We start from the raw sequence: 15,602 nt of genomic DNA, 5'->3' as shown, positions 1-15,602 counted from the left end.
CATAGGAAGACGACATGCTCCTACTACTGATGTCCCACCTCTGTTTGACGCCCTTTTCTTATATATATAAGTGTTATAATTATGAAGACTTATTTAATACCATTTTTTCTTCTTCTTCGAATCTTTGCGGAATATTGTCAAACAGCGAGCTCCAGAATTCCTAAGAAAAATGAATGTCTGAGTGTCGGTGTATACGCAAGAAGGCTTGTTAAGAATGCCTTGTACCTATTATATCTTTTTGTCAACTAGTTTAAGAGGACTCGACGACCAATAAAATAATTACACCATGCAGTTGTTCAATAAATAGAAAGTTTTGTTTTCCATTTTGAACTTATTCACCGTTTAAGCTAAACGCCTTTCGAACAACCAGCCCTAGGAAGACAAGTAGTTCTTATCAACACATTCCTGTAGGTCTTGCATTACTATAGGAAGAACCTCGCTTGATAACAGGGAATCATCAATAGACCGAAACTTAATATATGATGAAAATTGAAATCAGAATCATGTAACATAAAATCAATGCTGAAAACAATTCCACAAACATCGCCATTGGCCCGGGTTGTCGAATATGACGATATTTTCCATTTGTTTGTTAACAGCGCGTTATGCGCAATTCAATTTTGTCGGTTTGAGATATCAATATAGGAGCAGTATAGGATATATATTATACTCTAAATCATAAAAACATGTCTTTATGCTTAAACTGGAGTCTTGAACTATAGAATAGTATATGAAATATATAACAACATATATATGGTTGAAAGAAATATTTTCAGTTTAGATTCTTTGAAGCAGATTTTACGAAATCTTCTATGCATAGTCATTAAACTAAATATTTTTCTGCCTTAATTGTTTTATTTTAGGTTTCTTCTCCTTAGCTCAGATGCCAAAAAAATATACGCAGTGCAAACAATTTATATATAAAGCCTTGTTCACAAGCATGCAAATTATCCGGATTCGACTGGCCTGTAATCTTCAATTTGGTGCGTTATTTCAATAAAACACGCTTAAATATAGGAGTTTAGTCTGAGTCTTGCTTCAATAATCTAACTACACCAGGCCAAGTTTGATTTCGCTGAGAAAAACCAACCCTGATAAGAGCCGGTGAATGCAAATTGGGCTTGATCATTAAAGCCGAGAGCTTTCATTCCGAGAGAGAGTAACTTACAACGTCAAAACCCTCAGAGCGATCGACCACATCCTCAACTTCTGTTAACATATCAGTAACTGTGTTCAATTTTCCTTCCTTTAAGATTAGTTCGCCGTATATAGCTTCAAATGGCGACACTTTTGACACTATTGATACTTTCGCTTCTTTGACTTTGTTTAATTTATTATTTTTTTTAATTGCTGCTTTAAGCGCTGTTTGATACCTGTTCAGTTAGCAATTCATGCATGAGAATATTCAGCTCTGGACTTCTGGTAAATAAAATGTGTTTTGGTTTCCTTCAGTCATTCTTTGCGACAATTACGCAGATGTATATCATTCACATACCCTTGAAGACTTACCCCAAATATAAATGAAAACGAAATTATTCTGGTAACTATCTTTTTCAAAATTTTAATTAATATTTCGGTTTGAAATTGTCTAAATAGCATCTCAGCAGGCACCCTCCTGTTTGTTATTAATTATTGTTGAATCCCTCAAAATTGTCGAAATTTTCCTCAAATATCATATGAGGACGTGGAATTCTTTTGGAATACAATGATTATTTCACAAATCATTGGGTCACACTGCACCAGTTTTGTTCAGTTATTCATTTGATGATATATTAAATTTTTGCTATGACGCCACATGACGTGATCATCTATTCATACGCATCGGTGTAATTTGTTGATTTCGGTTTTTATATGTCGGAGGCTATGTCGGACTTTGCTTAACGACGAATTATACAAGAAACTTACGACATGGGACAAGGACGAATTATGACCTATACATAATACAAGCCAGATCTCTATTCTCGCTCATCGCGACGATCAACTAGAGGTCACAGGCGGGCGCTTAGGAATTTGGGTCTCTTGTAGAGAAACACGACGTTTGAAAACATGCATTTAATAACGTGCTGAGCCTCTGGTGCTGAGCCTGACGCATAGATAGTGAATCATTTCAGTTCAATTCAATATTTCAACCCTGACTTTATTTCAAAACTCATATTTAGTCCGTACAATAAACCTTTATAAAACGTTTGTTTTATGATGTATTTGCAGACAAAGTTTGTTTTTCGATCATGCGACCTCCTCATGCGGTCTCACTTTGTCTTGTTCCAACCAGGGCGCTTATATATATATATATCAAAATAATTTAGATGAAAATTTTGTCATCTTCGTTTTTGGCAAATCAAACCTAATCTTTGATCAAAATCAGATGTTGTCGACAGTGGTCTTTGTTATCAAACAACCACAGGCTGTGATGTTGAAGACGACCTGCCGAGAACGGATTTCCCCTCCCCCGCATTCAATCTCGTTCCCCGAGCCCGCGATTCCTCTGGCGAGAAAACAAAGGCTCTGGGATAATCCAAACCGGAAGCCAGAAATCCTGGCTTAAAACGGCGTGAACAACCAATCAGAATCATTTCTGGTTTGGATTATCCCAGAGCCTTTGTTTTCTCGCCAGAGGAATCGCGGGCTCGGGGAACGAGATTGCCCCGCATTGGAAACGATAAACGAAACTAGTTCTCAGGCTTTTTGGAGTGAAAATCTGGCAATATTTATCTTCAACGTTTATACGTTTGCATGCACATTCACATTTTTGACACGAATACAAAGAATAACAAATCTTGCAACAATCATTGCTTCATAGTTAAATCATAGTTAAATCCTAGTTAACTCAGAGGTACACGACTCTGATTGGTCAATTCTGTCCTTAACTACAATTATATATATATATATATATATATATATATATATATATATATATATATATATATATATATATATATATAAGCGCCCTGGTTCCAACTGTGGACACTATTATTGGTTCCTGAACCGGCAAAGTCACTGACGCGAGTCTTGTGTTTTGCATTGAAGTGCCTGCGCACGAGGTTGGTTTGACGGTTATTTTAGACCTTCCTTCGAAGGAGAAAATCCCGCCGGGTTTATCCAAAAACCATCCATGGACCAGATGTCCAGGGGGCGATGGGGCCTCATAAACTCAGGGCTATGCCTCCTAAACACCCATTTTGCTATTTCCTCATTAACACATGAAGAGCAGGCTATGTGCACACAAGCGTCGTTTTCGAGCGTTTTCAAAATCGTTTTTGTATATTTTTTTGTTTAGACGCCCTTCCACACGATCCAAGGAAAAATATGCTCAACCAGACACAGTACTAAAATGCGGTGCCCGCAATGCTTGTCTAGAAATAAAACGTCCGCTCATTTCTAACGACATCACCAACTTACATTCTCCTGTCGGCCGCAGCCTGGTTGGTTGGTACATTAAGGTCAAAATTGCGCCGTTTTGAAATCTTCAGAAATAAAATATTTAGGCTAAAAATACTATCTAAGAATACTATCAAAATGAAGAGAAACGTGAGACGAATAAACTGGTGTAGAGCCGGAAACTAGAAAAGCAACGATACAGAAGTCAAGGATTAAGCGTACTGCATTTTTAATTTGTTTAATAATTTGAGCGATTTGTCATAAAGTTCGCTTATTGAAACTATACTTTAAAACCTTCGAAATAGAATATATTTGGCTCAAAGTACTATAAAATAAATCGCAATGTAAGACCGATCCACTTATTTAAGGACGAAAATTAAAAGAGAAAACCAACGATATGAAAGATATCAAAGACCAAACTTACTATTACTAGTAAAGTATAGCATAGTAATTTTGAGCGATTTGTCAACAATTCAATTTCGTTTGTCTTTCAAACGTCATAAATCGCTGCGAATACTCTTGTTTAGTAATATATTTAAGACCAGTAAGTATAATTTCTTACGCTGAATCGAATGGTGGTATTTTTGTTCTTCTTGGGTGCATAAAAGCAGAGATACACGCAATTAACAGAGTTTGAGATTGAAATTGAAAAAAGAACGTTCCTTTAAAAAAGGAATTTGGCAAACGTACAACAAGATTAATAGTAATAATTAGGGAAAAATTCCAAGCATTCCAAGCATGTGCAAGGAATTTTTACTAGGCGATTAAGGAAACGTATTGATGCGAACAAACAAACTCACAGGCAGAATATAATGCGGTGCCAAACTTGGCCTGGGCACCGCAATATGTTAAATTAGCTTTAGACTCTCTTGGAAATTGACGGTGTTTGAAACGGATTTGGCATGAAAACGGTACTAAATAATGTGAAAACGCTCAAAAAAGGTACCGTGTGGACGGTTGCCGTGTGCACATAGTCGCAGTTTGTCAATTCTTGATAGAATCTGGTGAAAAATGAAACCATATTTGCACTTGAGCATGCGCAAATTGCTAACAACACTGATTGGTTATTTTGGTTTCGGGTTCCAGTCCTCGCGCGTTCATGGCGGGATTTGTGAATTTGGAAATTTTACTAAATCGTAAACATTTATACTTTGATAAATCAATAGGAAAGATTTTACTATGATTTTACTATGAGACTTTCTCTTAACAAGAGTGGAACTGCTTCGAAGAAGTAAGTCTGTGAATTTTATTTAATGTATAGAAAAGCCTTTTAGTGGAAATTGTTTTTATATAGCATCGAAATGTATATTTCATCGCAGATATGGTGGACATCAGTGTATTAAGATATTTGATTTATCTTTAGCCCTTCTTCTCAAAACAAAACGAAATCAAATAACTCGGGATCATCAAGCACGATATTCTCCAATTTCTTTATTAAATCGAAAGATAAAAAATCCGAATGTGGTGATAAATCTAAAGAAAGGGATACGACCAGAAAACATGGTTTCACCGTGCCTTTCTCTAAACCAGTAAAACCACTTCAAGGAAATGAAATCCCCTTTGGTAAAGCAACCATTTTTCGACAAATTGACAAGTAAGTTGTGTAATCAGCATGTTTTGTAAGTAGTCTAAAATGAGCCTACAAGTTATTAATATGTTACTTATAGTTATTATTTCCATAGTCATAAGGTAGGGTTGATAGATCCAGCCTTACCTGGTAGAGGTGTTCCATTGTGGGTTGTTTATGGGGTTGTACCCTCAATCCGGTCCATGGGATGTGTGTATCATTACCATAAACCTCCTAAGTATATATTGTGACCCTCACCTGGGTCAATTACCCCTCTCCTAAATTGTATATACCACCCACCTTCCCTTTTATAGTGAAATAATGTTGCATTAATCTAAACTATACTTGCTTTTTTATCATTCTTTCCATAATAAATCCAGAGAAAATAAAATTCCAAACCAAGAATCTGGTAATAGATCACGGCAAAGACAACCTTGGAATCTGGAGTCAAATATTTCAGAATGTAATGATTTTGATGAATGTCCTGAGCAGGTTAGATTTAGTTGTTTACTGGGTGTAATAATATGGCATGAAGCAGTACTAATTGTGGGAACTGATAATGTTCTTGATGAAGGATATTTGTTCATGATTTGTTTGTGTTTAGAAAGGGGAAACTACTCAGTCATCAAAGAGAACATTTAGTCAGTTTGATGATGTTGGTTTTGGCTCAGAACTTGAGCATAACAGCCAGCCTCGAAATGAGTGTAAACGTTTGAAAACGGACATGGTACGGCCAGGTGATGTTCAAGATAATGATGACGAAAATGTTGGTACCATGATGGGTGGGTTATTTAGATATTAACTTATGACGTACGTTGGACACAAAATATGATACTCAGCTTGTTTATATTATCTCATAATTCTAGGCCAGGAACCTTTCAACTATGTTGAAGAAAATGACAATTTCAACGACAATGACATTAATAATTACAATATTGATGAATATGCCCAAGATCCTGAGGTAACCCTTTGATTACAAGTTAACCCATCTTTGATTATAGTATACTATATGAAACAACTTAGACTTGTACTTGATCTCTATGACGATGAAATAGTCTCCTTTATTCATCCTGATAGCTAGCCCCAAAGCAGTACCTCAATCACCTCTGATAGTAACTCCAAACCTTAGCGGTTTCTATCTGCATGTCAGGCTTGCCTAGCTTACTGAGTAAAGATTCTGAGTTCAAACTTAGGACCTGATTCTTATCATGTTTGGCAAGTTTCCTCAATTACACTATGGCTGATTTCAAGGAACCAGGATAAAAACCCACTGAGAAAAATTTGTGATCTGATCAAGCATCTTTTCTCCATAATCTAGTCTGATTTTGATTTCATCGCACCAAGCCCAAGATCACCAGAGTATTTATCACCCAATGATTCTCCACCATATTTCGATGACATCGATGCAGAAGAGTAAGTAATTCACTTAATTAAGTGAATTAAGGCTGATGAGATTAAAACAATATGGACATAATTTTGGTTTGTGTATTTGATATAAACTTGAGTATAATGCTTTCCTAAAGCAAATTTGGTAAGCAATACAATCCTTTGTTCTGTGATTCTCTTAGTTCCTTACCAGAGACTGCCACCAGCCCGAAAGAAGGAATGGTGACAGAAATTGAGTTCACCAGCGACAGAATACAAGCTGATGAAATCAAAGAAGATATTCATGAATATGATGAGGTTAGTTTATTGTAAATACGTTTCGACTTAAATAATCGAAATCTTCAACAACATATTGTGATGGTGCCACACTGAGTTACATCCCAGGCAAGCTGAAAATTAGCTTGAAAACGCTGGGAATCAAACCCACTACCTTTGGTTCTCTGGTCCATCACGCCATTACACATCTTTTCAGTTCCATCATCGGCGATCCGAGAGAGCCGAGGAAACTCTTGACGCAAAGTTTGAGAAATCTTCCTCAGACTACATCGCTGTGTTGGAAAAGATTGCGGATACCTTCAAAACTTTCGACCAAGATCTTCTGCTAAATTTGTTGGGTGAAGACGAACATGAAGAATATAAGAAAAACCAAGTCGAAAGGTAAGCTATAAGAAGAAGTCGTAAGTTTCTGGCTGAACGATGGATAACAGTATGTGGATTTTTTCCAATTTACCCAATTAATTCTCCTTTGATCATTCTCAGGAACAGGTTGAGAGCCCAAAGGAGGAGATTGAGTCTAAGAATAGAAGAGAAACGTCGATCAATCGGGCAGAAGTCTTCGCAGCAGACTGGAAACGGTGAGACTTATGCATTTGAAGATGGTCTTTAATCATACTATGATAGCAGGGTTAGTGACTGACAAAACAATCTTAACAGTTTCTTGTATCTTTCTTGTATGCAGGATGGTTATTACAGAACAGAACCAGCACTATCACCTCATCAAGACGTGCTTCAGATGGCGACGTCCTCCCCTTCTGTGGTGATAGTTTCTTTGATAAATCTCCCCCCGTCTTGGAGCAGCCTGACTCTTCGCAATTATCCAAAGTCTCTGCAAACTCTCACGCGAGTTTCACTCCACAAACGTCCAAGTCTAAATCCACAACCCCATCATTTCCATCGACCTGGCGGACGAACACTCCTGCATTTCAAAATCAAAATCAATCAAATATTATTGATATAGAAGATTACGAAGATCAGCCCCCCGGTACGGGTACTAATGTTAAGACGTCGTCTACAACAGCGGCACGTTTTCAAGAGGGGAGTTGTGGAGCATCTCAAACAAATATTGGTAGTAAAGAAAAAGCGTCCACTGTCGGGCAACGTATAACGAGTGCTCAACCAAAGAAGACTGGTAACTCATTGCCAGATGATGGTTATCGAGGCGAGTAAACTAGTAACAGAGCTTGCACGATCGTATATCAGAGTCATACTTTGTCACTAAACTATGTCATAATGCGGACATTTCGTAAAGGTCTATATGACATAAGACAGGTTTGACCACTGAGTTATCAAGTGGGTGCCAATCAATGCTAAATTATTCTTACATTCCAACTTTTCTATTTCTCAGGTGAGTTTAAGAGAACAGATTACGCCTTCACGCAGGAGGTGAACAGGACCCTAAGACGAACATTTGGTCTGAAGTGTTTTCGTTTCAACCAACACGAAGCGATCACCGCCGCTTTGCTCAAAAGGAATTGTTTCATACTGATGCCAACCGGGGGAGGAAAGACTCTCTGTTATCAATTACCTGCTGTTGTAACTGACGGGGTAACCATCGTTGTCTCCCCCCTGAAATCTTTGATACAAGATCAAGTGATGAAACTCAGTTCAAATCATGTAAGAAGAACATAAAACTTTTATATTCATATTGAGTTAGAAAGTTAATATTCCTAGGAGTCGAGCTCTTTCAAAATTCCTAAGGTCGTGTTGTGTTTTGTTACGTGTAGCTCAGTAAATAATTGTATTTTGCAGATTCCAGCGCATCAAATGACCGGTGAAACATCGGCAAACGTCGTGAACGCCATCTACCGAGATCTTCACAGTGTTTCTCCTCAAACTAAGCTTCTCTACGTGACGCCAGAAAAACTTAGCGGAAGTGGGAGGCTTTCAGACGCACTGGAGAGTCTCTACAGTCGTGGAAAGCTGGCCAGATTTGTAATTGACGAGGCGCACTGCGTCAGTCAGTGGGGCCATGATTTTCGGCCTGATTACAAAAAGTTGTCGGCGTTAAACGAGAAGTTTCCTCTCGTTCCCATGATGGCGGTGACCGCAACAGCAACGCCTCGTGTTCGCACGGACATTGTCACGCAGTTGAGAATGAAAAAACCCATGTGGTGCGTTTGAAGCATTGGATTTTTAGAGACCGGAGTTTAATTGAGTTCTAATCTTCTTGTCCGGCACTTTCAAATGAAACTTTACAATATTGGTTCGCTCTTCATATAATATTTTCCGTGTGCTGGTGGACCTTTGGGGAAGAATGTTTAAAATAGTTATTTTCTTTTCCAGGTTCAGCCAGAGTTTCAACCGTCCAAATCTGCAGTTCCTGCTTCGTCCTAAGAAAGGCAAACTAGCGGAGCAAATTACTGAAATTATCAAGGCAAAGCACGCGATTGATTCAGGCATTATCTATTGTCTATCCAGGTTAGGACAACAAGAATATTTGGACAGACTTCGTCGTGTTAATTAAGCGTATTTAATGCAAAATACTTGCTTCGGTAGCAAGATTTGCGTGTATTGATATATATATATATATATTTCATCATCTTATTTTTCCATACTAGGAACGATTGTGACAATCTGGCCGATAATCTTCGTCAGACTGGGATTCAGGCCACTGCATATCACGCGGGCTTGTCTGATTCGGAACGTAAACGAACGCAAGAGGACTGGATACGAGACAGATGCAAGGTACATACTTGCTCAATATTGCATTGCAACTGTATATCTAAAGGCGATTACTTTAGACAACGATATGTGGTACTAACCTTCTTTTAGAATACGATGAAACATATTTGACTGTGAACATTCTGTTGTTTTTTACAATATTACAATGTTCAGTTAACGATATTGTTTTAGGTTTTGAGCCTGTGAACATCATTCCATATATTTTCTTTATCCAGGTGATCTGTGCGACAATCGCGTTCGGGATGGGAATAGACAAGGCTGATGTGCGATTTGTCTTTCACCATTCGTTGCCCAAGTCGCTTGAGGGTTACTTTCAGGAGTGTGGTCGCGCTGGGAGAGATGGCCAGAATTCTGTATGTATCCTGTTCTACAACTATGGAGATGTGCATCGTTTGAAAAGGTGAGTTGATGCAATGAATGTGGTACACTCGTATTCATTTACCTCATTCACAAGGAAGAAAAGAACTCGGCCTACAGTTATTTGACTCTGGCAAAAACAGTGCTTAGTCAGTTAGTCTCTAATCTTTGTTATTTGAGTTTGATTCCCGCTTATGACATTTGACCATTATCCTTACTTCACCCAGAATGGTCCTATCAGACAAAACAAATACCCAGGCATCCATAAATGTACACATGAACAACCTCTACCGTGTTGTCCAATACTGTGAAAACGTGACAGAATGCAGGCGTGCGCAGCTCCTGGAGTACTTTGGAGAGACTGGATTCGACAGTGCTGAATGCCACAATAACCAGGCCACGATCTGTGACAACTGCTCAAGCGCTGACCAGGTTAACGAGCAAGATGTTACACCACTTGCCAAGTTGATTGTTGAGTCTGTGAATACGTTGATCCATAAAGGAAATGGCAACTGGCAACGTCCTATGGCTCAACTGACATTGAAACATCTGGTTGACGTGTTTAAGGTAAGATTAATTCATGCACTAATTTTGACAGAAGGTGGTTTTATTAATATGGAATTATAATGCCAGGATTCTCAAAAAGGTACCTTCATCGAAATTGGAGTGAAATTGGTAGCACTCGATCTTCTCGGGTGTAAAAGTGCAATCAGACAATTGCACGGAGTCAAACCTCACAGGAATCAAACTTCAGTTCAGTCACAGAGATGAGAGCCATGAACTAATGACCACTGTGTTTGGTAGAGTCAAACTGAAAGCACTCTTTTCACATGTGACTGAGATGAACTGATTTGATCATTACAAGAGGCAGTTTAAGTCTTAGTCACAGAGATCAAAGTGGACTTATTTTTCCTTTTACTCCACCAGGGTAGTCAGAACGCCAAGGTTGATCGTGAGAAGCTCAACCGTTGTGTGATGTACGGGAAGGCTGGGGATAGTTTATCTCGAAATGATGCAGAACGATTGTTTCGTATGCTGGTAATGAAAGATATCCTCATCGAAGATTTGACTGTTGGGCATCATTCACAAGTCATCGCTTACGCCAAGCTTGGGCCGAAAGCGATGGAATTTCTAAACGGTCGGGTGAAGGTGAGAGGCATTTCTACTGATCAAAGAATTGTTGATGGGATAAGATGCCTCAATATGTGTCCGAAATTTCGCCAGTAAATCACGAACCAAAAACCAGTTGACTTTCGTCTTTAACAAGAGCTGCTTACGCCATTTGGCCAGCGTTAATCAATGTGCCTTTTTCAGCTTCCGCCATTTTTCACACGAGACAAGAAATCCTCCAAAAGTGGCACGGTTCCCAAAAGTGACGTCCCAAGCAATGTACACGTGACAAACACGTAGTTCCCCCCCCCACACGACTAGCGCGTGTTGTAAGAGAGTTGCTGAAGAGGAGGGGCTGAAACCACATCACATTTTCGCCGACGTCACTCTCCGACTGATGGCCGACAAACTTCCGATGACGCGCGAGGAGATGCTTGATATAGAAGGAGTAACGGAGTACAAGATGGAGACATTTGGATCGCATTTCTTAGAGGTCAGTAACCCCCTCTAGGGTAAGAATAAGTAAAGTTCGTTTAGTTTAGGTTTCCTCTTGTAGTAACACTGGTTCAATAAGAGATGATCCTTACTGGACCTTTAGGGAAAACAGTTTGGAACTGATAGTCCCTCGTCATTTATTTTTTTTTCAGTTAACACTAGCGTATGCCGGAGCGGCAATATTTACATCCGAAGATAATATGATCAGTGATGGCGATGATATGATGGAGGCTGGGAGACAGGACAATGAAGACGATTGTGCATCTCCTTACTGGGCGGCAGCCGGCATTAATTTTACCACCTCTAACGGAAAATCGAAAAAGTTTAGGCGGAAACGAAATTTTAATGGGAAAAAGAAAACGAAAACTCGGTATGATTTATATTGTGTAATGTGAATCTAATCTTGAGATTTCTCTTCGTCTTTTCCTGACCTTCCTGTATCCATCCAGGTGCGATGATCTCACATACAAACGTTAAATATTTCCATTCTATTTTAGATCAAAAAACAATAAGACTGACGCCAAGAAGACTGACGCCTCTTCCTACAACGCCAACAATCACATCAGCAATCCTACAGTCAACAAGTATCGTGATTTCTCGAAGAAACGAAATCTTGGTTCGGGCAGAAGATTGCCAGGATTCCTGAGCATTCCTGCGAAAAAATGAACCATCCTGGTAGGAACTCGCCAACCAAGGTCAGTCACGTTGCTGGCTTGACTGCAGAGGTCATGTGACAGTTCTGTATTCACGTCCTTCCATCGATGCACCTAATCCAGTGAACTCACTTAATCTGCCAAGTTGCTATGGAAACAATGACGAATACGCTTGCGAGTTGCGAAGCTATGCCAAAAATTGTTTGTCCTTTCACAGCCAGGACGTGCGAAATCTTCATTGCGAATATAAAGAGTAATCTTTCATACTCATCGATTAAACCATAAGCCAAATCAAACAAGATGCCAGAGTTTATTATAACTGATTTAGCTAAGACCTTGGGATAATAAGAATTAAATATGAAACGTTTTGACCTGAGCATTCTAAGTCTTAATTAATTAAAAACAAACATGTGTGGGCAAGCTTCCCTAACAAGTGTACGTTAAGTTTTTCCTGTTTTGAAAGTTATGAAAAAGTGCCACTTCTTAATATTACGACATGTACGTTCATAAATATAGCGCGTCTTTTTCATGTTAATCAAAAATTTTTAAGGGAAAATTAAAAAAAGCGAACACAAGGGTGTGTTTATACGACCGCAGTAAAGTTGCATCCCTTCTGGTGTGGGTTTTTCTTAGCAGAAGTTTACTACGAATGTTATAATAAAAAGTAGTTTTTAGTAGGATAACTAGGATTACATAATTTACATTTGGCCTTGAGCATGCGCAAATTGCTAACAACACTGATTGGTTATTTTGGTTTCGGGTTCCAGTCCTTGCGCGTCGTTCATGGCGGGATTTACAAATTCCAAAATTTTACTGAATAGCAATCATTACCTTGATAAATCAGGCAGAATGAACAAGCGTGTTGCAGCTGCTCCGGAGAAGTAAGTCTTTGAATTTATTTAATGTAGTTAGAAAAGCGTTTTAATGAAAGTTTATATATCATCGCAGAAATAGTGTTGAAGTATGGTATTTGATTTATCTTTTGGCGTTTGCCCTTCTTCGACGAAATTAAAACATGGCGCACACGTGCCTTTCAGTGGTGCCTTAATCTAATCCACTTCGAGGAAATAAAATCCGGCAAACGCGAACCATTTTTCAAAATAATGACAATTAAGTTGTGTATCAGCATGTTTTAATAAGGTTGCTTCAGTGATTTACAAGTTATGTTACTTTAGTTATGTGTATCGTTACTACAGGGCGTATCAAAAAGAAGGTAATCGAACTTTGGCGCGCTATTTGTACGTGAACTATTCATTCTATTAACGAATTATTTTCACATTCCGAAAGGTTAGGCTTTTAACTATCGAATGACATGTTTTTGATACCAAATGGTGAAAAAATGAGCAAATACGAGGCTCATAAAAAGTGTTATTTAAAATCGCATATTTTCACCTCTGAGAGTTGGGACTAAAACCATTGAAAATTAACTACCTTTGGGACTTAATTGAAGAATTTTGCTTCGGAATAAACTACCGGCATATGCATATTAAGTAGAAATAAATCACATCAGGAGAACATTCCAAGCAATGCGGCATAAAACCAGTGCAAGCTGTGACGTGTTCGTGGTTAATTGTTTTTTCTTTTGTTATGCACTGCTTTAATTAGGGTCAAAGTTGAAAATATGCGATTGCGACTAACATATTTTTTATCAGCCTCGTATGTGCTCAATTTTTCCCCATTTGGTACTAAAACCATGTCATCCGATAGTTAAAAGCCTGATCTTTCCGAATGTGAAAAAAATTCGTTCATAGACCGAGTAGTTCACGTACAATACCGTGTTGAAGTTGGATTACCTTTTTTTTATACACCCTCAGTGTATAAACCTTAGAGAGGGAGCCTGATGATTTAACACTTGTATTTCATTTCATCCATCATATTTCCTCCTCTTAAGTACACAGTGGCCCTAACCTCGAAGCAGGTCTTCCCACCTTCCCTTTTAGTGAATATAATTGAACTATATTAATCTATACTATACTTATTTTGACAAAAACTGATCTCAATTGATACCCTGGTTAAGATCAGATTGATTGATCAATTAATCAAACTATAATCAAAAATTAATTAATCAAATATAATGAAAAATTTTCAAAATATATTGCATATTAATATTATATCATTATTGATATGATATATTAAGTAATATTTATCATTCTTTCCATAATATATACAGAGAAAATCAAATTCCAAAGCAAGAAACTGAATGTCCTGAGCAGGTTAGAAGCAGTACTATAAGTGTGGGAACTGGTAATGTCCTTGATGTTCGAAGGGTATTTGTCAATGATTTGTTTGTGTTTAGAAAGGGGAAACTACTCAGTCATCTAAGAGAACATATAATCAGTTTGATGATGCTTGTTTTGGCTCAGAATTTGGGCTTAACAGCCAGGTAAAGGTTTATTGTAAATACATTTTCATGGTAAATTTTAAGAAACCAGGATAAAAACCCACTGAGAAAAATTTGTGATCTAATCGAGCATCTTTTCTCCATAATCTAGTTTGATTTTGATTTCATCGCACCAAGCCCAAAAACACCAGAGTTTTTATCACCCAATGAGAATTCTCCACCATATTTTGATGACATCGACGTAGAAGAGTAAGTTAATTAAGTGAAGGCTGATGAGATTAAAACAATATGGACATAATTTTGGTTTGTATATTTGATATAAACTTGAGTATAATGCTTTCCTAAAGCAAATTTGGTAAGCAATGCAATCTTTTGTTCTGTGATCGTTTTAGTTCGTTACCAGAGACTCACACCAGCCAGAAAGAAAGAATGGTGACAGAAGTTGATCTCACCAGTGACAGAATACAAGCTGATGAAATCAAGGAAGATATTAATGAATATGATGAGGTAAGTTTAATTATAATTATAAATACGTTTCCAGACTTAAATAATCAAAATCTTCAACATTACATATTGTGATGGTGCCACACTGAGTTACATCCCAGGCAAGCCGAAAATTAGCTTGAACACGCTTGGAATCAAACCCACGACCTTTGGTTCACTGGTCCATCACGCCATTACACATCTTTTCAGTTCCATCATTGGCGATCCGAGAGAGCCGAGGAAACTCATTTTTTATGTGAATTTTCTGCTATGCGAATTACTATTTTTCATATAGACTTTTGAGAAATGAACTTTTCCTATAGACTAACCTTCAAGAAGAAAATGTGGAAATTAATGATTTTCAAAGATCATCTGCAGATCATGAGTTCATGCAGAAACAAGACAACCAGCTTGACGCAATGTTTGAAAAATCCTCCTCAGACTACATCGCAGTGTTGGAAAGGATTGCGGATTCCTTCAAAGCTTTCGACCATGATTTTCTACTAGATCTGTTTGGTGAAGAGAAACACGAACAGTACAAGAAAAACCAAGTTGAAAGGTAAGCTACAAGAGGAAGTTTAGTTCCTGGCTGAACGATAGATAACAGTAGATGTTGTGTGATAATGTGGATTTTTTCCAGTTTGCCCAATTCTCCTTTGATCATTCTCAGGAACATGTTGAGAGGCCAAAGGAGGAGATTGAGTCTAAGAATAGAAGAGAAACGTCGATCAATTACTTGCCTGTCGCAATTATCCAAAGTTTCTGCAAACTCTCACGCGAGTTTCACTCCACAAACGTCCAAGTCTCGATCCACAACCTCATCATTTTCATCGACCTGGCGGACGAACACTCCTGCATTTCAAAATCGAAA

At 38.1% G+C, this 15,602-nt stretch overlaps 4 protein-coding genes across 5 annotated transcripts in view; 3 read left to right on the top strand and 1 right to left on the bottom strand.

Moving 5' to 3' along the window:
* LOC114522684 overlaps window positions 1-1,430 on the bottom strand; it is an 11,956-nt gene extending 10,526 nt beyond the window's left edge. The window contains exons 1-2 of one of the 2 annotated variants that reach the window (XM_028543421.1): window positions 1,169-1,430; window positions 101-160 (exon numbers count right to left, since the gene is read on the bottom strand). In XM_028543421.1, the coding sequence (XP_028399222.1) occupies window positions 101-160; window positions 1,169-1,219 (111 nt within the window). In that variant the 5' untranslated portion in view covers window positions 1,220-1,430. The remainder of the gene's footprint in view (window positions 1-100; window positions 161-1,168) is intronic. The other variant, XM_028543422.1, reaches the window with a different exon arrangement.
* A 3,093-nt stretch (window positions 1,431-4,523) lies between these two features.
* LOC114522670 (Bloom syndrome protein homolog) lies at window positions 4,524-9,696 on the top strand. The gene is made up of 15 exons (XM_028543407.1): window positions 4,524-4,609; window positions 4,742-4,972; window positions 5,326-5,437; window positions 5,550-5,727; window positions 5,812-5,906; window positions 6,264-6,358; window positions 6,514-6,628; window positions 6,804-6,988; window positions 7,091-7,185; window positions 7,290-7,769; window positions 7,956-8,224; window positions 8,360-8,721; window positions 8,894-9,028; window positions 9,169-9,295; window positions 9,508-9,696. The coding sequence occupies exons 1-15, from the start codon at window positions 4,569-4,571 to the stop codon at window positions 9,694-9,696; spliced, it is 2,709 nt and encodes a 902-aa protein (XP_028399208.1). The 5' UTR covers window positions 4,524-4,568.
* A 1,393-nt stretch (window positions 9,697-11,089) lies between these two features.
* LOC114522671 lies at window positions 11,090-12,281 on the top strand. Its single transcript, XM_028543408.1, has 3 exons — window positions 11,090-11,252; window positions 11,407-11,624; window positions 11,752-12,281. The coding sequence occupies exons 1-3, from the start codon at window positions 11,157-11,159 to the stop codon at window positions 11,918-11,920; spliced, it is 483 nt and encodes a 160-aa protein (XP_028399209.1). The 5' UTR covers window positions 11,090-11,156; the 3' UTR covers window positions 11,921-12,281.
* Window positions 12,282-12,736: 455 nt separating this feature from the next.
* Window positions 12,737-15,294, top strand: LOC114522703. Its single transcript, XM_028543445.1, has 6 exons — window positions 12,737-12,788; window positions 14,078-14,120; window positions 14,204-14,290; window positions 14,400-14,497; window positions 14,641-14,755; window positions 15,055-15,294. The coding sequence occupies exons 1-6, from the start codon at window positions 12,757-12,759 to the stop codon at window positions 15,292-15,294; spliced, it is 615 nt and encodes a 204-aa protein (XP_028399246.1). The 5' UTR covers window positions 12,737-12,756.
* The last annotated feature ends 308 nt before the right edge of the window (window positions 15,295-15,602 follow it).

Source organism: Dendronephthya gigantea, unplaced genomic scaffold, assembly GCF_004324835.1.
Source record: "Dendronephthya gigantea isolate DGI-Jeju-01 unplaced genomic scaffold, DenGig_1.0 000023F, whole genome shotgun sequence".
Lineage (NCBI taxonomy): Eukaryota > Metazoa > Cnidaria > Anthozoa > Malacalcyonacea > Nephtheidae > Dendronephthya > Dendronephthya gigantea.
The sequence above is the reverse complement of the archived record's forward strand: the minus strand, read 5'-3'. Positions and strand labels throughout refer to the sequence as shown.